The sequence below is a fragment of the Electrophorus electricus genome, chromosome 14 (genome assembly GCF_013358815.1).
Source record: "Electrophorus electricus isolate fEleEle1 chromosome 14, fEleEle1.pri, whole genome shotgun sequence".
NCBI lineage: Eukaryota > Metazoa > Chordata > Actinopteri > Gymnotiformes > Gymnotidae > Electrophorus > Electrophorus electricus.
The window spans coordinates 18,337,702-18,363,330 of NC_049548.1; the positions used below are offsets into that span (position 1 = coordinate 18,337,702).

The 25,629-nt window shown below is 45.3% G+C and overlaps 1 protein-coding gene across 1 annotated transcript in view; it reads left to right on the forward strand.

The window, feature by feature from the left end:
* Positions 1 to 25,629, forward strand: part of ngfrb (nerve growth factor receptor b) — a 32,283-nt gene that overhangs the window by 1,593 nt on the left and 5,061 nt on the right. The window contains exons 2-5 of the mRNA XM_035533431.1: positions 4,707 to 4,860; positions 14,077 to 14,433; positions 23,275 to 23,530; positions 25,303 to 25,463. Of these exons, the coding sequence (XP_035389324.1) occupies positions 4,707 to 4,860; positions 14,077 to 14,433; positions 23,275 to 23,530; positions 25,303 to 25,463 (928 nt within the window). The remainder of the gene's footprint in view (positions 1 to 4,706; positions 4,861 to 14,076; positions 14,434 to 23,274; positions 23,531 to 25,302; positions 25,464 to 25,629) is intronic.

The window sequence follows — 25,629 nt, forward strand, 5'->3', positions numbered from 1 at the left end:
AAAGACTTAAAGCAATAAATACTCAAAGTATAAATCAATTAAAGACTCAAAACTTTGTGCAGGTTGTGTGCATGCGCACGCTCGTGTGCGTGCGTGCGTGCGTGTGTGTGTGCGTGCGTGTGTGCGTGCGTGCGTGCGTGTGTGTGTGTGTGTGTGTGTGTGTGTGTGTGTGTGTGTGTGTATGTGTGAGAGAGAGAGCGAGAGAGAGAGAAAGAAAGGGAAAGAGAGATGCTAATAAGTTGGCTTTGGAATCAGTTAAAAAGTGAGTGAAAACAGAGTTTCTGATCTGCTAACAAGTACTGACAGGCTTAAGGTCAAAGATGTAAGTGCGTCTGAGGAGAGAAGCCCTAACACTGTAGCTGACATGCCTGCAGATAACATTCACGAGACTGATTACATGCAAAATTGCAGTGTACGTGTTTGTGAGATTCATGAAAAGCATAATTTAAAGCAACAAACACGATTTTCCTGTTTAATCCAAATTATGAGGAGAACCCTCTGAGCATACCATTGGGATAGTTGACATGTGACTTCACTATGAACTGTGACACCATTAGTGGCATGAGGATTCCAGTGGTTCACCACTTCCAGGTCATGTGATCAGAACAGTAGCAGAGTGCTGCTACTCCTACCTTTAATGAGTTCCATTTCACATGATGTCTCTGTTTACTAATAAATAGTAATGCAAAAATATTACTATTACAAGGACTGTAAACACACTTTTTGCACTACCAGTGAGAATTTCTTTCAAATCACTGCATGTGTGTGGTTTTGAATTACATCTGCAGTCTGACAGATCTCATTTTCTGTACGTCATGGTTTGATTTTGTGAATCTGAGAGCTTTGATTCTATTTCTAACAGTGACAGTGCTTTCTACTGCTCGATCAGTGCGTGTTTGCATTTTTGTATGCGCATGTCTGGATGTGGATGAATGAATGAGTGTGTATGAGTGCATTTGTGTGTGTGGATGTTCGCACGCAAGTCCTCTAACGCTACAGCTGTGGGTCTGGCTTATATGCTAGTCCAGACTGGCACATCAGGAACATTCAGTTCCATGGGAAAGTAACAAAACTGTCACTCCGGCTTCGAGTTCAAAGAGAATGTAAATACAACACACACCCCATAGACACACGTTCCCCATAGAACGTCGTTAACCCTTAACGAAGAGTTCCCCATAGAACTTCGTTTACCCTTAATGAAGAGTTCCTCATAGAACTTCGTTAACCCTTAACAAAGAGTTCCCCATAGAACTTCATTAACCCTTAATGAAGAGTTCCTCATAGAACTTCGTTGATCTTTAATGAATAGTTCCCTCCCACCACTTCGTTAACCCTTAACGAAGAGTTCCCCTCAAAACGTCGTTAACCCTTAATGAAGAGTTCCTCATAGAACTTCGTTGACCTTTAATGAATAGTTCCCTCCCACCACTTCGTTAACCCTTAACGAAGAGTTCCCCTCAAAACGTCGTTAATCCTTAATGAAGAGTTCCCCTCAGAACTTCGTTAACCCTTAATGAATAGTTCCCTCCCACCACTTTGTTAACCCTTAACGAAGAGTTCCCCTCAAAACGTCGTTAACCCTTAATGAAGAGTTCCCCTCAGAACTTCGTTAACCCTTAATGAATAGTTCCCTCCCACCACTTTGTTAACCCTTAACGAAGAGTTCCCCTCAAAACGTCGTTAACCCTTAATGAATAGTTCCCTCCCACCACTTCGTTAACCCTTAACGAAGAGTTCCCCTCAAAACGTCGTTAATCCTTAACGAAGAGTTCCCCCAGAACTTTAACATTTAACAAACAGCAAAATGGAGGGTGGGAAGAACTCGTTGGCAGAATGTGCAGCACACGACCTGATATTACATTACCCATTTAGAGTCAGCTAATGCTGCAAGAGAAAGACAGTAAAAAGGACGATTTAGAAGAAAAAAAAAATCAATATTTATTTGCATGTATACAATATATCGGATAATCCAGTCAGTTCTCCCATGAGATAAAGGGCATAATCTTTTTCTGATGAGCTTGAATATCTCCCATATTTTTATAAACTACACATGACTTGGTGGTTGTCAGATGTCAAATGAGGCTAGATTGATCGTATCAGCCTTTAGGGCAGCAGAATAGAGTGTGTGTGTGTGTGTGTGTGTGTGTGTGTGTGTGTGTGTGTGCGTTTGATGGAGAGAAGAACTGGAGGGCTGGAGGGGCTTACAGGGGTGAGAAATGTAAAGAATGCTAATTGCTAATTTGGGCGAAGGTGCTGTCTTCCTTCAGCCTCCCCCGACAACCCACCGCGACTTCTCCATCTGACGCAGACGCCCGGAGGAACAACTACAGATGCTTTCTCTTGCCTCTTCCCCTCTGTGCCTGTCGGTCTGAGGAATTCCGCTGAACTGAGCTGAAGATGCTCCTAGCTACACTCCACTCACTTAAAAGCACTTTATCACTTATCACAGCTCACCTTCTGACGTTAGTAACGGCTTCCCTCAAGCTTAAGGAAACCTTCACCTCAGGTTTGCAGCTGAAAGTGATGAAAGACGCCAGGTAGCCTGGACTGTCACTTTCTAGTCTGCAGACTGGCCGTAGCCTAAAGTTCACCTTCAAGAAAACATATTAATACGACGATTTAACCAACATCTTGTACACGTGTATTGAGTTTAACATTACAATGGTTGCAGAAGTGAGTTGAGTGTACAGATGAGAAGAGAGGTTGGTCGGCATGTAGATGTCCCGCTAAGGGATATGTCACGTTTCTGCAAAACGAGCTGTGTTCACTCAAAGCAGCGACGGCTCTCGCCACCTCCAGTGTCACGCAAGGTTAATTTACACAGCTCGAAGCTTCCACATTACGGTGAAATACCCTTGCGAGTATACGGTTTGCGAATGCGTCGTCAGATTCAACGACTTTCTAAAATCCCTTTAGCGACTTTTATTATTTTTTTTAAAAGCACGTAGCGACAAATCTAACGGCTTTTTGCGCAAACAACACACATAGAAGACAGCCAGTTCTACCTCGCGAGGGAGAGTCACGCGTCTCGCCGTCGTCTGCTCCGTTCAGTGAGTAGCACTAATCAGTCCTGAGTGGAGACGGAACATCCTCGTGGTTTCTTCGCCAGACGATATTCTTCCAAATTTCTCTCTGAGTGTTCGTTTATCATGCAAATATAGGCGAGATCCCAGCACAGCCCTCTTTAAATTGTACGTATGGTGGTTTTGTCAAGGACAATTGTAAGACGACGGTTATAAAGTCAGCATTCAGACGGTTATAAAGTCAGTATTGGAAATAGCTTTGAAGCGACTGCTGCTTAACATATATGTCTTTCAGTCACTATTTCATACTCGTCCTGTTGTCTGAGAACAGAAACATAAACGTGTAAATGAGAACAGCTTCATTGGGAATTCAAATACAGTGTACCTGAGCACAGAGTAGGAGAGAAGCAACCAGATATAAAGTTTGACACGTTTGACACTAGACAGCATGCAAATAGACAAACTGATGCACCGCATATGCTAATTAATGTATGCATATGCTAATGTCAAGTGACATTTAGCACATTTTCAAGCAGGTTTTGGATACTTTGCACTGAAGCTCACTACCAGAACAAGTTCATGGGAACTACTTTACTGCAATTCAACATTCCCAGGTTTGTTCTTATGGTAGTGTAGCTACTTGCTTACAAGGTTTAATTGATCTCAGAGTTCATATTGCTGTCTGAGGTCCTCCCCAAAGAAAGCTATTGCAGCTTTATGCGATCTATCCTCTGTGATTCAAATTGTAGTAACGCAACTACAAATTGTAGTCCTGACTGACCGTTAGGCTGTTTCAGGTTTTCGGACCTGAACTTGGAGAAGAGCAGGCCAGTGCGTTTTGAGCCAAGGTCATGGTGTCAATGCTTCCTACACATCCTTTCTGGGTGGGTCCTCTGGATCGTCAGGGAGAAAAAGCGAGTATTTCGTGTGTGTGTAGAGAGCCACGGTGCGAATGCCTGTGTTCTTGTGCAGAAATCAGTTACATAAACCCAGGGCAACTCCTCATTTAGTTTAATCATGGGGGACTGAATTTTGTTTTTTGTACTGTAGTATGCTTTTCTGTAGCTTGTGTATTTCAGTAAAAATTCATATTAATGTTGAATGATGTTTTCATAAACTTATAAAAATAAGATAAAAAAAAGTAAGATCAATATATAAATGGTTTAGTGCATGATGTAGGTTTTGTGACATTGGCCAACATTACATATTTGTTTTATTCTTTTCACTGAAACCTCTCGCTAGTCTTAGATTCTTATCCTCTTGGGTCAAGATCATGTCCATAGCTTAAAGCATCTTCTCCAAGGGTCACTGGACATACTTGTTCACCAATGAGCATGGATTTGGAAACTAACTAAAAGGGTTTAAAAAAATATTTATGAGGTGGAGACCTCATGTTCATACATGTAAGCCATAAACTGTTCAGGGATGTTACATAGTTTGGAGCAAAACACATTTTGCAGGGATACTTCACCCAAACCACACAAACCTCGCTAGTTCCAACTAGCTTTAGTCTACTGCTAGGCATGCTAGCATTTCCCCCTGAGCTTAACATAAGGTGGGTGTGTATTTGTGGTAGAAAAAACATTCATGTATCTAAAAACTCCTCTCCATCTCTCTCCTTCTCTCTCTCTCTCTCTCTCTCTCTCTCTCTCTCTCTCTCTCCTTCTCTCTCTCTCTCCGTAGGTGGGTGTGTTCTCCCACAGGCTGTCCAGCCAGGAGGTGTGTCTGTCGGGGCAGTACACAACCAGTGGGGAGTGTTGTAAGCAATGCCAGCCTGGTGAGGGGATGGTACATCCCTGCGGAGAGACGCAGACGGTTTGTGGACCATGCCTCGACAGTAAGCACACACACTCACTCTCACTCACTCACTCTCACTCACTCACTCACTCACTCACTCACTCACTCACTCACACCCCCCCCCCCGTGCACGCACATGCACACATGATCATGAATAGTGGTGAATCCTGGCACTACATAATGAAGTGTTATTTAAAATGCCATTTCCTAAGCACTTCCTCTCTTATCCCATCTTCTGCGACTCCCTCTTCCCCCCTAACTTTCTATCCTCTGCTCCCTCCCTCTCCCTTTCCCCCTCTCTTGTGGGAACAGTGGGGGAACTGTGGGCTCTTCCAGCTAGGAAAGGTCATTAGCCGGTAAAGAGGAAGGGCTTTGGCAGATGGGACCTGACAGAACGCCCAGAGCAGTGCTGACAGATCATTTGGAATGATTTTGGAATGATTTTGGCCACTTGCGGCTGTAAATGGAATGAGCCGGAAATGCGTGAAACCCCATTTCATGTCTGAGAGGCGGAGGGGCTGTCTTCATTGGCTGCCTTCCACACGAGTGAGGAAGTGGTGGGAGTTGTGCGAGAGCTGTTCCGGATCCGGGTGTGGATCCAAACATTGACCTCTTTTATGCATCTGCACTTTTTTAAAAAGCGTGTAGCAGAAAAACAAAGCGTGTATTTTCACAACATCACACTACATAAATCAGCCTGCGGATACACCTCCACCCATACTGTCACAGAAACCTCACCCCTGCCAATCATCCATAGCTCCCGCACCCTGGCCAATCATCCATAGCTCCCGCACCCCTGCCAATCATCCATAGCTCCCGCACCCTGGCCAATCATCCATAGCTCCCGCACCCCTGCCAATCATCCATAGCTCCCGCACCCTGGCCAATCATCCATAGCCTCACTGCCATCAATCGCCCCTCTGCCCAGCAGAGAGTCCCACCCCCATTATTTAGCTGTAGCAATTATGCGCTCAACCACCTGACGTGGCCCAGCAGACAGCAAGGCCGGACCAAAGGGAAGGGTTACCCAGCAGCAACCGTTCCCATGGTGCTTATGGAGAGGGTGAAAAACAGAAGGATGTGATGTAAAAATGTAGAACATGACGGGAGCTGTGCTATTTGTACCCAGTGTACTCTGTGCTGTCTGTAGTCTGTAGGATCTGATTCTGTTTGTTATGTGTAATGGTGTGGCAGAAAAGACACATGGGTACGCGCCAAGTGGTATACAAAAGAACAGGTGTTTATTGGCTCCCAGTGCTCCAGTGCAAAAGAAAAACCATATCTCCTCAAAACAAACACAAATATTCACAAAAAGGAAAATTCCAGCAATCATAAATTCTCCAGTATCAATCAAATTCAAAATACAACTCTTCTGAATTTATATAGGAAAAAACAGGAAATTAGAATGACTTCCTGTCTTTTGGGTTCTTAATAGTGAGTCTGCCACTGCATTGGAAGCACCAGTCCTGTATTTAACAGAATATTTAAACGGTTGTAGAGACAGATACCATTCGGTGATTCTCCCATTTGCCCATTCGAGTCTCATTTTGTTTAAGCACATAAAAGCTCAGTCATCTGTCTCTAGTTCAAAATATCTGTCTAGAAGTTAATACCCAAGAGTCAACAGCCCATTTCACAGGCAAACACTCCTTCTCAATTGTGGCATACTGGGTCTCCCAAGGAAAGAGTTTCTGACTGATGAATGGTCTCTTGGTCTAATGGTCTCCATCTGTCCCCATCTTCCTGAAACAGCACTGCCCCCAGTCCAACACCTGAAGCATCTGTTTTGCAGGATAAAAGGCTTTGTAAAATCAGGACATTGTAACACTGTCCTCACAAAGCACCCCTTCAGGTCCTTTAGGTCCTCAAATGTCTTCTCACTCAGGGCTGCTGCTCTGGTGGAGAACTGTGGTATAAATTTCCGATACCAACAAACTAGCCCAAGGAAGGATCAGACTCTTATTTTTGTGGTTGGCCTAGAAAAGGATTGAATTGCCACTTACCTGTGGTCATACCAGTCCATTACCTAACACACATCCTAAATACTCAATCTGATTCTGAGCAATGGTATGTTTCTGTGAGTTAATGGATAAACCAGCTGCTTGGATTTGATAAAGAAGCTCCTGGAGATGTGACAGCTGATCCTGCCAGGTGTTGCTGAAAATGGCCATGTCATCCAAGTATGCCGCTGTGTAGTCCACTGTACCTTTCAGGACTTTGTCCATTATCCTATGAAATATTTCTGGTGCCCCTTGGAGGCAAAATGGTATAACTGTAAACTGGAACATGCCATATGGTGTTCTGAAAGCAGTTAGTTCCTTTGATTCTGGGGTTAAAAGTACCTGCCAGTAACCCTTGCATAGATAATTGGTGGTAATATACCTGGCCCTGCCCAGTCTTTCAAGCATATCATCAACCCTAGGCATTGGGTATGGGTCAAACTTGGAAAGTAATCTAGATCAAATCTATGCAAAAATACATTGTAACATCCTTTGTAATATCCTATTGGGCTGCACCACTCACTGCTTGAGGGTTCAATCACTGCCATTTCCCTCATAAGGTCCAACTCCACAAGTAACATAGATAGGAGTCTTTCTGGGACTTTGTAGCACTTCTAGCGAGCTTCTGGCATGCTCCTGTTGAGCATTAGTTGCTGTACTCTTCCAGTCCCTCTGCAATACTCCTTCAGCTGGTTAACATGGAACTTCTGTGTTTCATGCTCTGGCATGTACCATTCATAAGTGACAGGCCCCACCTTTCTGGTGATTTTGTAAGGCCCATGCCATTTTGACAGGAGCTTGCTCTCACTGGTAGGCAGCAGGAGTAACACTTCCTGTTTCCTGCTGAAACTCTAGTTTGGGCTTTATGATCATACGAGGCCCTCTGACTGCTCTGTGAGTCCCACAAATGCTCATGAGCCAGTGCTGTCATCTCCTCCAGCTTTTCTCTCCTCTTTACCACATACGCAACAACATCTCTTGCCCACATTCTCTTCGGTGGCCTTAGGCTCTTCTTGATGTACATAGAGTAACTCAAATGGAGAAAACCCTGTAGATGCCTGTAGTACCTCTCTCTATGCAAAAAGAAGATGGGGGAGCCCCTGGAACCAGTCAGTGCGAGTCTGTGAAGCATTGCTTTGAGGGTCTGGATGAATCTTTCAGCTAAACCATCTGTCTGAGGATGATAGGGCGATGTCTTAATGTCATGCATGCATAACAGTTTATACACCTCTTCAGCAATCTAGACAAAAGGTTTGTGCTATGATCTGTTAAAATCTCCCAAGGGAGACCTACTCTTGCAGACAGATGCATGAGAGCATTAGCCACCTGTCTAGCCTTGAATGCGCGCAACAGGAAAACATTCAGGTAACATGTGGCGTAAACACATACAAAAAAAAATAAAGTTCCCTGTCTTGCTTCTTTTTAAGGGCCCACTATGTCCATACCTATCCTCTCAAACAGGGTCTCAATTATAGGTAGTGGGTAGAGATGTGTTGTGGGAACTGATTTGCTTGATGTCAATTGGCATTCACTACATCTTACAAAATTCTGCAACATCTGTGTACATTTTTGTACATATGTAATGTGCACCTATGCAAGACAGAGTTTTATGCTTGCCTAGATACCCTGCCGAGGGTATGGAATGACCAAGCTTCATTACTGTTAACCTCTTTGAGGCTGGGACAACCAGCAGCTCAGTTTCACCTTTACACTAGTATAAAATTCCCTCCTTTAAAATATAAGCCTCTTCATTTAACCCTGTGCTCCTTTGCTTTATGCCATAAACCTCAATTTATTAAACCATAGTTGTAAAGTTGTATCCTGACTCTGCAGTGTGGCAATATCTGATGTTATGGGGGATCTACTGGGGTTTCAGGCATTAGTGGAGCCTCCTCAGATAGGACTGACTTCAGGAACCTCTCCCTGCTTCTCTGTGCTTTAGGCTTAACTGGCTTAGTGGACTCAGGGTCATTATAAGGTAATTCTGGTAGGATGTATTGAACACTTTGTGTTCTTGTCATTACCTTGCACTGTTAAGTTTTAGAGAGCAGATCTACTACCACTTGGATATCCTCTCCTAAAACTACTGTATATGGTAACTGGGCTGCAACCAGTACAGTCAGGAGAAATATTTGTCAAGTATCTACTGTCAAGTAGACTTCAGAAGTGTGGTAGTTTTTTTTATCTCCATGTACACAACTTTCCTTTATTTTGCTCTCATTCCAGTCTTGGAACCAGACTCTCTTGGAACCAGACGTTCCCTCACTAAAGCCCGAGTGCTGCCTGTATCAATCAAAGCATTTTCTTGTTGACCGTTTACTAGCACTGACACTATGCGGCCTATGTCCTTTCCAGTTATGACTTTAGACTGTAGTCTAGGCACTGTACACAACAAAAGTAGGCTTGTTTTTCCTGCATTGACAGTTGGGCTTAATGTACCCAAGTTCTCCACAGTAGTGACACCTGGTCCTGCTATTGGCATCACCAAGACCCCCATCACCCCGCACAGACTTACATCTGGAGTTCTGTCTGTGGCTGAAGTAGCTGGGACCTTGACCCCTCCTGGCAGAGATGAAGACTTCAACCAGCCGTGTTGCCTCCTCTGCTGTCTTGGGGTGTACGGTCTCTGATCCAAACCTCCAGGTCTGAGTTCATTATCTGAACACATTACTCCAGGACCATGTCTCCTTCACTGACTTGCTCAGGTCTGATCCACTTGTAGAATAACTTCTTTGGACATACAGCTCCCATAGGTTTTTCCCAGATAAAGGGCTAGTGAACGAAACCTTTGGTGATACGTGTCCTGTGTAATTTCATATTTGGCTATTATAGCCACCTTGACTTTTTCATATTCCTCTTCATGATCAATGTCCATGGCCACATATGCATGTTGGGCTTTTCCTGTAAGTAGGGGAACAAGCTGAATAGCCCAGTCTTCCTTGTGCCAGCGGGAGACTTTAGCAATCCGATCAAAAGTTGCCAGTAAGTGCTCAATGTCAACATCTGGACTTAAGGGATGCAGTTTTGGCTCTCTGATGCCCAGTGCTACTCTTTGGTCCTCATCACCTCCTTTCTAATCACTAACTTCTTCTATGGCATCTTCCTCATGCTGTTCGTGCTGGTCCACCTGCTGCTGCAACTGTCGGATCTGGTGCTGAAGGCTCCTCCATCTCTGTCTCCGTGTCTCACAGCTTCTCGCTCCATTCTCTCGTCTCTAGCTCCTCATGAGCTCCTGGAGCATCTCTGTCTCCGTGTCTCACAGCTTCTCGCTCCATTCTCTCGTCTCTAGCTCCTCATGAGCTCCTGGAGCATCTCTGTCTCCGTGTCTCACAGCTTCTCGCTCCATTCTCTCGTCTCTAGCTCCTCATGAGCTCCTGGAGCATCTCTGTCTCCGTGTCTCACAGCTTCTCGCTCCATTCTCTCGTCTCTAGCTCCTCATGAGCTCCTGGAGCATCTCTGTCTCCGTGTCTCACAGCTTCTCGCTCCATTCTCTCGTCTCTAGCTCCTCATGAGCTCCTGGAGCATCTCTGTCTCCGTGTCTCACAGCTTCTCGCTCCATTCTCTCGTCTCTAGCTCCTCATGAGCTCCTGGAGCATCTCTGTCTCCGTGTCTCACAGCTTCTCGCTCCATTCTCTCGTCTCTAGCTCCTGGAGCATCTCTGTCAGCTCCTTGAGTGATGCGAGTGATGCATCTGATGACTGTGCTGACCCACTGGGACTGGAATCCTTTCTTGGGCTGTCTGTCATTCCCTTGCTTCTCAGGATCCTATCCTACTTTTTCAAATGTCACTATCCCACCAAAAAGATTCTGATACTCCTTGTGATTTACCCAAAACTATTTATGGCAACAATTTGTGTGTAACAGTAACAGTTCTGACACCACTTGTAATGGCCCAGAAGAAAAGACACATGGGTGCACTCCAAGTGAGATACAAAAGACAAGGTGTTTATTGGCTCCCATTGCAAAAGAAAATCCATATCCTAAAAACAAACAAAAATATTCACAAAAAGTAAAATTCAATATTTACAAGTTCAAGGAAAAAAAAAAATTCAGCAATGAAAAATTCTCCAGTATCAATCCAATTCAAAACACCACTCTTCTGAATTTTCCCTCTGAAAACTTTATAGGAAAAACAGGAAATTAGATGATATCACTTCCTGTCTTTTGGGCAGAAAAATTCCCCATAAAAGTCCCCTTTAACACACACTATATTTTATTTTGCCTCCAAGACAACATGGAGGGAACTCTCTACAAAAATAATCACAGGTAAGTTAATTTTTCTCTTAACCTATATTTACCTCCTTAGTTAAAAACTTTTCTGGCCAGATAAACATTAAACTTAAAACTCTAGGAACATATTTTGAGAAAACAATTTAATCTCAGATGCTTACAACACATTTTCTTCCCCTGTAGGTCCTCACTAGATAACATTACTTTTCCATGCATGTTAACAATCACAATAAATCACATCAATAAAGGTTGAACAAATATTTTCTACATGTTAATTTACACAAATAAATTCATATAGAAATTCATATACACACACAGCATTTGAGCATCTCAAACACAAAGTCCATATGAACACACTGTGGTGGAGCGTCATCACATCATGTTAGCACACTTTCAGCATCCAGGGTCATGTTTCGCTTGAAGGAAAACCATTTTACTCGAAAGCCCAAAAGCTGCTCCTGCCACCTTCACACTGATATTATGATTCATAAAACAGTGCTTAAGAGAATTTAACAAGAGTATGAGCGAGGTATGTGGGCTGTAGCTGCTTGCTCTGATCGCACCCCTTTGCAGTTCCCTGCCCCATGGTCAGAATATACCGAAACAATGGTACACAAGCTGGTCTCCCCCACCTCCTGTCCACTTCTCTTTCTGCATACCTCTGTGACTTTTTGGACTTTTCCTGTGCAGATTCCAGCGTAGCACGGTGGTAGACAGGCTTCATGCCTGAGTCCTGCTTCAGCATCTTTTTGCTCTCAGGGTTATTTATAAAAACGCCATTGCCTGGAGCTTGAGTTTAAAGAGATCACACTGTGGAATTTGGTCTAGCCGCAGGTTGGACAAACTGGTTAAAATGACAAACTTCTAACCACAGTGTGGTTCCAGGGGAACCTAAAACATGTGACCTGCAACTAGCACTTAGGGCTTCCTTTACAGTCCTGGAAGCATTTTAGACATAGGAGAGGTAGCATATAGTGTTTCAGACATAGTGTTTATGCAATGTTTTAGACAGTGTTTGAGACAGTCTTTTGGGCATAGTGTTTTAGACAGTGTTTCAGATGTAGTGTTTCATAGTGTTTCACACATTTTAGTTCAGACATTGAGTTTTACAGTGTTTCAGACGTAGTGTTTTAGACATATTGTTTCATACATAGTGATTCAGACATGGTGTAGGAGAAACCTGCATGCATGATCCATATCTGAGGGCTTTTGAAGTGCGTGACGATTAAGATCCTCAAATAAACCCGTTTCAGACTTCGCTTTTGTTTAACATTTGAAGGCAGTACAGTGTTGCAAATGGAGTCGGATCTCATCTGTCCTTTACATCGCAATGTCAGTAGTTTAGATCAGGAGATACTGACATTGCTTTAGACTGCAAAGAGTACTGGTCGCACTACTGAGTGAACTGGTCTTATTGCAGAGAGTACTGGTCTCATGCCGGGGGAGATAAAACACGCGCACATGCACACACAGGCATACACACATACACAACCCCCTCCCAACACGCACATGCGCACGCGCGATGGCTCTTCCCCACAACAAAGCAGTTTAACGCCACAGCAATGTGGGTAAGTGCATCAGTAACACAAACGTGCATTATTAGTAAAGTAATAAAGCTCTGGAACATGCAGACATGTACACACACAACTTCTTGTAATACTATGTTTATTATCCACCCTTCTTTTCAAATACAGAACAGATGTACTGACTGCAGACGTACTGAGTACAGCCGTAATGAATGCAGACGTACTGAATGCAGAAGCACACACTCTTAAAAATACATTATTGGTGTCCCTTGCTGCCAGATTACCTTCCCTTTTAAGTACGTTTGACAAGCACAAGTCATTTACAGAACACTACCCTCTAATGTGTCCCGACAATGGCACACACACGCATGCACACACACTGCTGTCTCTCTGATATGATGCATTGGCGTGCATTATTGATGACCTGCATTATCGTAATGGCTCTTGAAGTGAGGAAGGAGGAGAGGACAAACAGAAAAAAAAAGAGCAATAAGAAAGGGAGGGAGGTAGAGAAGGAGGGGCGTGCGTGAGTGGATGAGTGGCTTCGCTCAACAGGAAACGCGCAGGACCCTCCCCTGGCCCCTCCCCCATCTCTGGCATCTAAATCAAGCCCAGCATTGTGAGCCCCAATAGCAGGCACTTACCTATCATCACTGAGTCTATTAGCAAGCCAGAGAGCATGAAACACCAGGGAATCACGCAAGCCGTAATGTGCATGTGCTGCACACACACTCTCGCGCGCACACACACACACACACACGCACGCACGCACACTCAACAACCTCTTGCATAATTTAGTGTTAGATCCCTCTGCCCTTTGAATTCAGTTACATGATGCAGTATTGAAATCATATTTTGGTTTTTTGTAGCCCTGATACCCTATTCTGTTCCATAAAAACAAAACCAAACAAAAAAACCCTTGTGATGTACGAAATTGAAATATTGATAAATATTAGAATCTCCAGCAGAATTTTTCTCTCTCTTGTTACAGTAACAAAACATCCTATTATTATTATGAATAATAATATTCTTCTTCTTCTTCTTCTTAATAATAATAACAACAACAACAATAATGATAATGATAATAATAATAATAATAATAATAATAATAATAATAATAATAATAATAATCAGCAATCACTTTCTCCAGCTGTGTTGGGATGAACAGTTCTGAGGTAAATATCTGTGGGTGTGGTCCTGACTGTGCGGGACAGTCCTGAACTGTCCTGTGGGTGATTACAGGATACTTTTCCTTACTTGTCTCCATCTCTCTGCCCATCTCTGTTTCTCTCAGTTCTGTTCAGTGTTTACTGCCTTGAGAAATAATGCAATATGTGTCATTTTTATAGGATTAGAGAATTTGAACATTAACAAACAATAAACTAGGAAACTGGAAACTTTAGAGTCATTGAAAAAGGAAACTGTTAAGATCTCTCTCTCCCTCCCCCTCGCCCTCACCATCTCTCTCACTCTCTGTCCTTTTCTCCACCTCTCCTCCAGGCGAGACGTTCTCAGAGATCTACAGCCACACCGAGCGCTGCATGCCATGTACAGTCTGCGAGGATCTGCTGCGCATGGAGACCCCGTGCACGGATGCCAACGACGCGGTGTGCGTGTGCGACTACGGCTACTACCTGTCGCTGGTGACGTTGCGCTGCGAGGCATGCACCATGTGCGGGGTGGGCCAGGGTGTGCTGCTGCAGTGCAAGCACAACTTCGACACCATGTGCGAGGTCTGCATGGACGACACCTTCTCAGACGAAGAGAGCGCCCTCGACCCATGCCTGCCCTGCACGACCTGCGAGGAGGAGGGACAGCTCCAGGCCTGCACCTCCGTCAGCGACACCATCTGCAAAGGTGGGGGCCGCCGGAGTGCGGGTGGAGAGCAAGCCTTAGAGGGTGGCGGGCAAAGCTAGAGGGTATTGGGGCAGGGCTCAGCGGGTTGAGCAACTCGGGGGGGGTGTAAGTGAGAGAGAGGTGGATAGAAAAGCTGAGGAGAGATGGTGGGACAGAACTTTAAAAAAAAAGTAGAACTGGGGGAGCGAATGGTAGGGAAAAGGAGACCAAAGAAGACAAGGCGGGGAAACGAGATGAATTAATCGAGCTGGAGCGAGAGCGTTGAGACAAGAAATGTTCAAAAGAAGAGGGGTGAGATGCAAATGAGAAAAAGAAGAGGAGAACAAAAAGAGGAATTGAACAGGGTGTCAGCAGAGAGGGAGAAAAACATGGAGAAGGCCTTTATAGATGAACAGAAATGAGTGTGTGTGTGTGTGTGTGTGTGGAGGGAGGGGGGGTAGAAGAAAGGCTTGCAAACCTCATAAAACTTGCAGAGAAAAGGCAGACATTGTCGTTGGCCCTGAGGGTCAGACAAAGTGTCTGTGGAGCTCGGCTTTCTGCTCTGCCTCGGAGAAGCACGTTGAAGAATGTGCCGAATGTGCAGAAGCCATGCATCAGTGTACAGACGCTGCACCGTCCGGCCGCTTCCCGGGCACCCTTAAAGGTCGCTGGTCGGGGGGTCGTGTCCATCCGCGGCTGCCGTCTGACCCCGGCCCTCTCTCTCATCAATCCCTCCCTGTGTTTCCTGGCACAGGCTGGCATGGGCCGGGGCAGCACACGTGCCTTGTGAGCCTGGCTGATATTTCACACACAGTGCCCGCGGCTACTAGGGCGCGTGAGAAGCGGATTCCGTGCCATTCAGCTCATCCAGCCACACGCCTTTTCTGAACCCGATGCCATTATGCAGGGGCGCTGCCGCCCCTGGTAGAAACTACATGGGCACCCGCTGGCTGAATAGCTGGAGGATATGATCAGAGTGGAAGTGGGGTTAGACGTATCCATCGCTCCGCAAAACTTGTTTGTGTCAGTGTGCTTCGGACCCGGAGGTCTTGTGAGGCCCCGGGCTAGTGAGTCCCTTTCTGAAAAACACCACTGGAAGACAAGGCAATGGCAAATGACAAACGAGGAGTGTGTTCTCACGAATTTGGCCGCTGGTTGCTCACAGCGTACGTGTCTGAGAGGCGTGAAGTTGGTTAACACAGGGCTCGTTGTGTCAGAGAGAACCAAAGAATCACTTAATTTCAGATCTCGGTATGTGATCTTAAACAGATTTATTATGTGTAACCTAAACAAAATAAGCAGGAATGTGTTGCTTCAATATCAGTGAAACGATCCTCTGATGAATTGGCTTGTTTGCTGAGCTAGCTTGGGGAGCATCACTGCGTTCATCCTGGGATGAGGAAACTGTGTCGGTCCTCAGTGAATAACAGAAAATGGGGATCAAATGTTAAAGTCCAAGTTAATAATCACTTCATAACTGCACATGTACGCTGTGATTACCTAATAGCCTCTATCCCCTCTCCTTAATATAAGTATCAATATGATATTGGTTCTGCCAACATCCTGTCTCAGAGTCACATCCTGTCCCACTGGCAGCCTGTTGTTGAGAGTTTGAAGGCTAACTTTTCATTCCCAGCTCCAGTGAGTTTGTGTGTGACTCAGACAGGTGGAAACTGTAAACATACTGACAGCAATGATTCTGCACTTTACATACATGAGAGTGATGATTACTGGTATCTCTGCTGCTTCCTGTGTGTGTGCGCATGTGTGCGTGTGTGAATGTCTCACTCATGTTCACATGCAAACACACACACACTCACACACACACACACACACACACACACTCACACACACACTCACACACACACACACACACACACACTAGGATATCAGAGATATGTCTCTGTCAAGGCAATTTACTTTATTATAGGGCATTTCACAACAGTCATAGTCACAAAGTAGCTTTACTCATGTCTATGTCCAAGCCCCAATGAGCAAGCCAAGATCTTTATATACTCTGTGTGTGTGTTGTGTGTGATTTCACTGCTGGAGACATTTATCTGAGAGCAGATCATCAAGATTGCGGCCCTGACCCTGTATGACCCTTCATTCTGATCTCAGCCTAGAGGTGAAAGGTCAGAGGTCATAGGAGGCTATTGTAGGTAGAGATTTAATGAAGAGAACGGAAGGTTGAGTCTAGGCTGATTTCAGTTATAAACAGTTTCCCCATCCGGGTAATGAAATACCCAAAACTAGCGTTGGTTTCATTAATGAGTCCTTTTTACGGTCTTCTGAGGATGTGCCGTATCAGAACAGGGGCAGGAGCTGTCATATTGGATTAACCCTAAGAGTATTGTTTAAGTGTGTCGTGTTGGATTCAGTGTGATGCTTGCAGGCTGTCATGTTAAGCGCAGACACTGTAGAGATCAGTTTATCAGCAGTGTCAGCTCCAGCAGTGCATCAATGACTAGACCATCCAAACACACAGTGAGTAGCTCATCACTGACCAGACCATCCAAACACACACCGAGCAGTTCATCACTGATCAGACTATTCAAACCTCACAGCAACCAGCTCATCATTGACCAGACTATCCAAGCACGCGCGCGCGCGCGCACACACACACACACGCACGCACACCAACCAGACTGAGGGGAAGGAAGCTTGCGGGAATGAAACCATCTCGACCCAAACACACTCGCTGAAACAGGAGATTAAAGCTGTTTCTGTGTGTGTGAGTGTGTGTGTTTCAGCTCAAACCCCGGAAGACATTTGGCTTAGTGGATGAGGCAGTGCGAAAGTGATGTGTAATCTCATTAATAAAGGGATCAGTTTCTGAGCATCTACTGTCTCTCTCTCTCTCTCTCTCTCTCTCTCTCTCTCTCTCTCTCTCTTTCTCTCTGTCTCTCTCTCTGTGTGTGTGTGTGTGTGTGTGTGTGTGTGTGTGTGTGTGTGTGTGCTGACCCAGAGGGATAGCGGGTTTATAACCAAGAAGACCACAGGATCTGTCTCACCTTAACAGCCAGGTTCTTACATGACAAACTTTACACCTACAACGTAGAACTCCCCAACCCACACTGGGAAGAAGCCATACTCATTTAGTTCCACTGTTACTCGATGACAGCTCAGTAAGCAGTTTGCTGCATTCAAACACAGGTGCTGTAACTGAAAGGATGGTGTTACCTTTAAATTGGTGCATTTAAGCAGTGTTTTACTGGACTGCCACTTACACTGGAAAAAATGCTTTGTTGTTTTAACCTAAAAAAGTGTCCAGGCAGCATACAAGTTTCATATTGATATTCAAGTAATATTTCACAGATAAATAAAGTATAAGACACAGGGTATTATCCTGGTAATATACTGTTTGAAGGTCAGTTAACTCTGGACACTTACAAGGCTGGAATCTAGAGTGCACCTGGTGGTTGGGTGGAGGTTCTCCTCTGGCACTATTCACCCCCACAGACAGTAGACCCAGAACACACATGCTGTGTCTGAAATCACACTCCATGCTCTGATTAGCAGAGGATGTACTCCTCACTAATCTAAAAAGCATGTGCAATTTAAGAACGGCACTATAAAGTAACTATGAAGAAACATGATTAAATAATATGACTCCCCCGTATGACAGCAAACCTTTTGGGTATCTTAGTTAATCTTAGCTGGCAAATTTCAAATATCGACTAGCCAGAATACCTTGTTTTAATTAAATTCATTGCACAATTGCTGTCTAAACAGACACCGTTACAGTGTAGTTCTGACCGTAGTTGATGACAAACACATTTGATTGTGAAGATCACAAAAGTCATTCAGAGCGTTGGTGAGAGCCAGTCATGGGCGTGCTGCTATAGCCATGTCATGCGATGGGTTTAAATTGAATCACAATTGCAACACCTGGCAACCCGAGCGCAGTGGTGTGTTTCTGTGTGTTTCTGTGTGTTTCTGTGTGTTTCTGTGCGTTTCGCGCAGCCGTAGCTGCGACTCTTGTACCTAGCATTAGGCCACCGTCTGGCAACATACAAAGCTAATGTGCAGTAGCCTACCCCAGCGATGGGTGATTGTACTGAGCTTCTAGCATGAGAACAGTTTACTGAGTCAGAGGTTTGAACAGAAAGCCTTGTTTGAGATTAAACTGATTAAGTGTGTGTGCGTGCGTGTGTGTGTGCGTGCGTGTGTGTGTGTGTGTGTCTCTTGCATTCCATGTCCTTACTGTCATACAATTATCTCATCAATAGCCAAAAGGAAAGAGTGTATGTGAGAACACACAGAGCTATATTGTACGACAACCTTCCGCAGTGTGACATCTATAGAGTTATCACGGCCAGAACTGACCTTTCACCTTTGGCTTCTGCCTAAGACAATTCCTTGCCTTGTGGCCAGAGTGCTATAATCTGTGGTATAATTTTGAGGTGATTTATAATGCACCCCTCTCTTCCTCTCTCTCCTTCGCTCTATCTTTCTCTTCCTCTTTGCCAGTCTCTAAGGCATCATTGACGGCTTCTACTCCGTCATCACTGTAGCCAAAGATGGAATTGTGGCGCCATTCTGGATCCGTTTTCCTGGGCCGTTCCACTCGATCTCCGGAGGTGATGGCCGGCTGTGCGGTTTAGCTTGTGTGGCCCTGTTTCCTGCCTCCTAAACTTGTCTGGGTGACGGCCTATGTGTGTCCGCCTCCTCCCTTGGGGAAAGCTTTTCACTGGATCCGCTTGTCAATCACCCCGGCAGGTCCAGCGGAATTCCCAGTGTGGAATGTAGCTTTCTTTCCAAGGAATGCTCTGCTCTGTTCTTTCAAGACGAGGCGACCAAGAGAGTCCTTTCACAGCGGCATAGCTTCTAACTGTTCCCTTATCTCACAGCATCGTCCCCACGGCGACCTGTGAATCGGGAGGGTCTCGGCTTTGGCTGCGAGAAAAGCAGCTTGCATTTGACATCACTGCTGCAGAGTTGTAGAAGAGCAGCATTTGGTGGATTAATCAGCTTTATAGTGACTCTGAATTTCATTTAATTCTGCATGGACTTATGACTCTAAATCTGGAAAAAAATCATTCTTGCAAATGGAAATGGAAATGCAAATGGAAAACTTGTTGGGTTTATGAATGGTTGTGGGTTTAGCGGTTGTGTGGTGGGTTTACTGCCGGGTGGCGCAGGGATGGCGTAGGATCCTGAGATGGTGCGGGATCCATGTTGGAGGTGGGGTTTGGGAGGGGTGGGGTTTGAAGAGTGGGTGGATCATTTCATTGAGAGAAAATGCAGAACAAGTGGGTGAAGTCTCTGAAACGCAGATACAGATCTACAACCTTTCGACTCCTGAGCCAAAACTCAGCGTCTCTGTGTTGCAAAGAACTTGAATATTTCCTGCCTTGTTCAGTCAGGATTCATCCATGCGTCAAGTCCTTTTAATTCGGAGAGGTTTCGAATTCCACGTTTTGGCAAGCTGTTTAAACAGAGCCGTTCGACAGGAAGCAGCTGGGTTAATTTCTGTCCAGTGACTGATAGGAAGTAGCTATCGTGGGTCAACCTTCCACATTAGCACCGATTCAATCTGCAGACTGAAAGTGCTGACCTGAGATCAGGTTTCTAACCGGCAGCTCCTGACTCCAGATATGAGGAGATAACCACCCTGTCTGATCCCAGGACATCAGCTCAGCATTAGCGCACCAGCTGAAGGGGAGGCTTTGTTCATTGTGTTAGTGATACAGATTGCGGCTTGTTTGTGCATTTGTTACATGTGCAGGGAGCCAAGATTGCACATCTATACGAAGATCAGGAGGAAGAGAAGAAGAAGGGTTGAGATGAAAAGGAGACACATTAATTTTATGGACAGAGGGAGGGAGAGAGAGGGAGCAGATGTAGGATGTAAAGCAACAGGAGCAGTCGATAGAAGAGATGGAGTTTCCCTCCTGCCTTATCAGGTTTCTCTGCCTGACCTCTGTGAGTGACTATCACATTCTGCTGCAGAGAGCAGTCTCACACACCCACACGCACATGTGCATATACCCACACCCACACCCCCCTGTCCACCCACACACACACACTCATACACATATGCGCACACATGCGCAACACATGCATGCACATACGCATGCACACATGCAGACACACCCACACACACTAACTCCTCCACAGTATGACAAAGTGTTGTGGGAGCCATCAGACAAGCACACGCAAATGTGCGCATGCACAAACATGCACAACGCACACACACACACACACACACACACACACACACACAGAAAGAGAGAGAAACATGTAGGGGAACGTTTCATTTAAAAATAATTGCGGGGGTGTTCAGACGTGTATGTCTCCCTGGTTAACAGCTGCTACTCAGAGTTATAGGTGATATTATGTAAGCAATAATGTGGCAGGGAGATTTTGCACCACAGGAGGCTGTTTGGAGAGGTTAGACTGGTAATACCAGGCCACTCCCACTCCTGCTGTCTGGTTTACTGACATGAGACATCTGGAGAGGTGTGTACCGGAGACACATGTGCACATGTAGGGGAGGGAGCGAGAAAGCGAGACAGAGAGAGAGACAGAGAGAGAGAGAGAGAGACAGAGAGAGAGAGAGAGAGAGAGAGAGAGAGAGAGAGAGAGAGAGAGAGGTGAGCTTTGAAATCTAAGGCAAAATCCTCATGAAAAACATCTTTTTTGGATTTGGATTGATTTCTTTATTCTTGCTTTCATTTTATTTTGGGCTTTGAGGTGGATGTTCAGTTGTAATTGAAGTGTAAACATGCAAGCGCCTTAAATCGTTTGCTTCTCTGCCACCAGTGTATATGAATGTGGACGCGCTGTGAAATCCTCCTCAACTTGCGTTGGTTTCATTGACTTAGTGAATGTAGTTACTGCAGCTTGAGGCCACCACCTCTCCCTCTCTCTCTTTTACAGTACAGACCGAGAGGAGAGAGGGAGGGAGGGAGAGAGAGAGGGAGGGAGGGAGGCATGGAGGGATGCAGGAGTCAGTCCCACAACAGGAGAGTAACAGCAGCACAGAGTAGAGATGGGATGGAAAGATAATGGAAGAGAGACAGAGGGAGAGAGAGAGAGAGGAGGAGAGAGAGATAGAGATAGAGATAGAGAGAGATAGAGATAGAGATAGAGAGAGGGAGATAGAGATAGAGAGGCACAGATACATAGAGCAAGCAAAGAAAAGGGGGAGTATTTTGTGCTCGACAATAAAGACCTTCTGTCCATGGTGGAGTCTGGTGTCCCTTCTCCTGGGACTGAGAGACTGTACGTGTGTGTGTTTGTGTGTGTGTTGATATGCTGAATGTAAAGGGTGGATAGAAGGAGAAGGGATACATAAAGCACACACGCGGGCACAGCGTAAAGGCCTGGGTGAACAGAACCCTCAGCTCCGCCCCAGTTTGCCAATAAAGGAGAAACTTGGCCAGACTCAAGCTTTAGAGGCTTTTGGCTTTCTTTTTCCCATAACCAAGCAGGTTAACTCGATTCTTAGCTTAACAAATGGAATGTGGAAAAAGGATGAAATGAAATGAAGTGAATCACCAGCAGAAGGTAATCTGAAAATGGCTGTTTCCCTGCTCAGCTCCCTGTGAGACCACCAGTTCAGCTGCATATGTCTAAGAAACATTACTAAGAAACATGTAATTACTACATGACAGTGAAGGGAACCGTCCGATTATTTGCAAGCATGCTCTCGCTGAAAGCTCCTTAGCTAAACCCTGAACAGAATCATATTTATGGATACAGATTTGTATGTATTTGTGTGCTGTCATATTTGAATCTATATAATAAATGTGCTACTCTTTTCTTTCTACTTTGTCCTGGATAAACTGTCACACCCGGTCCCTTTTATTAATTTATAACCTTCCTGATCCACCTCGACCACACACACGCGCACACACACACACACACACCCTAGAGCCTCTATTTGCCCCCTATGGCCCGATTATCTGATGATATTCTCAATGTGTTCGTCCATCTGTCTAGCTGGAAAGCCCCTGTGTGGGAAGGGCCCTTAAGCCAGTCCCGCCTCACTGGGAGTCGCCTGCTGTCCTCTAGCCCCGCCTCCATCCTTCGCCCCAGTTTACTGTCCATTAGGTCTGACTCAGAGCAAAGTGTCTTTATTAGAGCTCCCAATTGAATCATGCCTAATTCAATCCACAGGGCCATTTCTCAGGCGGCCGGCGAGCCGTGCATTTCCACCCCACAGTGCTGGGCCTGAACGAGGAGGGTCTGGTGATAACATCCCCCTTTCAGACCGCCCCGGGAACAGCGCTGCTCGGAGCCGCTCATTTAGAGTCCATCTCTATAACTTTACCCCGAGATTAAACACAGCAGACGGAAATAAAACGGAGAGATTTTCCAGCTCTTCTCCTGTTATGTTTAGCCACGGAGACACGGGCAGACTCACCACTTAGTGCCGGCCCTGTTTACCCTGCGTCTATGGAGCACTTTGAATTGCCACTGCGTATGAAAAGCGCTGTTTAAATGAATGTGCCTTGGTCTGCTTGCCTATGTTGCAATACACTGTTTCACTATTTAATCTTCTACCTTCTGTGAAGCGTTTTTTTCAAATATCTTTAACACCTTGAGGGGGAAAAAGAAGAGGCCTGTTACACAGATTTGTATTATGTTATTGCAAAAAAACATACCAGACTGGAAGAGTTCAGCGTTCGGAGCGGCACAGGTGACTGAATTATTATCTACGCCTTCGCCAGTACCGTGACTCGGCTGCAGTGTTTTCCTTTTCTACGGCGTCGATGAAACAAAACCACAGCAAATCGTTTCTCCTGGCATACACAGGCCACGCGAATTACCCGGAGTCCAAGGCAGTGAGCCAGACTCCGGCGTGCTCCAGCGAGATCTTGCATAACAGTGTTTCCTTTTGCTCTCTTCCAGTGGACCTCAGCCTTCTGAATGTCTCCGTCTCACCAATGACCTCCGTAGAGCCCTCACCTCCCCCGTTCACGGACTCCACGCTGGACCCGCCCGTGGAGGTCAGGCTCACGGAGAGCTTACCAGTAGAAAGCGGGGCCACCGTCGACCCTGAGTCCAGGAAGCTGGGCGTTGGCCTGGCCGACAACCTCTTGCCCGTCTACGTCTCCATCGTCCCTGCAGTGCTGCTCGGCTTCGTGGCCTTCGTCGTCTTCAAGCGGTGAGGAAGGCGAAGGAGCAGGGGGGTGTTCTTTGAGTGCAGTAGTTCAAGCTGAAGGAGACTCTCTCTCTCTCTCTCTTTTTATATATATATATACACACACACACACACACACACACACACACACACACACATACATACATACATACATACATATACATATATATATATGTATATATATAAATGTAATGCAAAGAACAGTAATATGTTTGCCCCTAACCCCTCTGACTCCCCTATGATTCCCCTATGACTCCCCTATGACTCCCCTATGACTCGTTCTGACCCCGGCCCAGAAAATCAGAAGATATTTGCTAGTTACACACCACTCTATTTTTGAACGAGGTCATCTGGTTCCCCCTGGCTCTGTGCCTCTGACTCAGCTCTGACTCGGGTTGTAGTGGTTAGCCGAGGAGCTCCCTGCTGTAGTGTTGGCCACCTCTATTCCATTAGCTCCTACATATTGCCCATTTTAATATTGTATGAGTCTTCTCCTCCTGCCTAACGGCACCCTGGGGCTTGGAGCAGAGGGTGCAGCCGTGGTGGGCGGGGCCATTAAATATTTAAATAAGAAAAAGTGGAGGGTGTGACTTTGACCCACTTCTACTGCAGGAGCAGGAAATGGGAGGCAGTTGCGTTAGAGCGTATTGATTCTGTGAGGGAGGGGCTGTAACCCTAAAGAGGAGACTCAGGGTGAGTGTAAGTGTCATGCAGCCCTCTGGAACCACCACCAACTACAGTTCCCAGAAGCCTCTGGGGAGATCATCATCCCCAGAGTACTAATCCAGCATACCTGTGCATCATTACAATCACCTTTATATACGCTGCTTACATGCTTCCTCATATATATCGTAGATCTAGTTACCTGAGCATACCGAGCATTGAATATTTACCCACTGTTTAATTGTGTATTGACCAATTTCTGTTTGTAGTCCGTTTACGAGTTCTGCCTTGCCCACGATACTCCTGTTTACCCCTGTCTTACTGCCTTGCTTTCGACTACTCTGATTCTGGAGTTGCCCTTTGGATTTGTTTGCCTCTTGAACTTTCTTTCTAGATTATTTCCTGAACTGTCTGTGAAGTTAATAAACTGTTTGCCTTTTGTCATCCATGAGTGTCTTGCTGCATGACAGTAAGAGCCAATTAAGGGCTAGGAGATTGTTTATTGTTAGTTAAAAACAATTGGAAATAGATAATTTAATATTTGATCTGTTATGCATTTATATTTCATTTATATTGAATTGAATGCAGATGTTGGTCACGTATGAGTGTTGGAACATTTCTGTTTTGGAGACTTGAACCAAGTGTCAAGTGTGATGTCACTGCTTTATTATTTCTCATTAGATGTAACTTGATTAGTTTTCATGAGTCAGTTTTTGTTATGGAAGCAACACTGCGCTAGGCAAAACGTGCGCTAGGCAATTTAACTTAAAGGTTTTCTTTTTCTGTCAGTAAAGATTTCTAAAAGGAAATTTTGTCGTGCGTTTCAAAGATGTGTTTGTTTGACTGACTCTAACGTGTGGCGGGACAACAGAAGCAAATCACATAGAATGCCACTACAGTGAGGATGTTAGGGTGAGGGTGTTCAGGGTGATGGTGTTCAGGGAGAGGATGTTCAGGGGTGAGGATGTTCAGGGGTGAGGATGTTCAGGGGTGAGGATGTTAATGTTAATCCACATTAATCCAATAATCACAATATTGTTTGATATTGAGTGTGCACATGTTTGTCTCTCTCTCTCTGTGTGTGTGTGTGTTTGTGTTTCATTGTGCTTCAGCTGGAACAGCTGCAAACATAGCAAACAGGAAGGTAATAACCGGTCAGGTGCTGGTCACCCGAGTCAGACCCCATCACCTGAGGGTGAGAAACTGCACAGTGACAGTGGCATTTCAGTGGACAGCCAGAGCTTACAGGAGGGCCAGGGGGTGCCACACACAGGTATACACACACCCGCATGCCTGCACGCACATGCACATGCACAAACACACACACACACACACTCACTTCACACTTCAGTCAATGAATCAGACGATTAATCAGTCATTAATCATTAATGGCCAGATCAGTATATCAACAACCAATCAGACTCTCATGTAAACACATG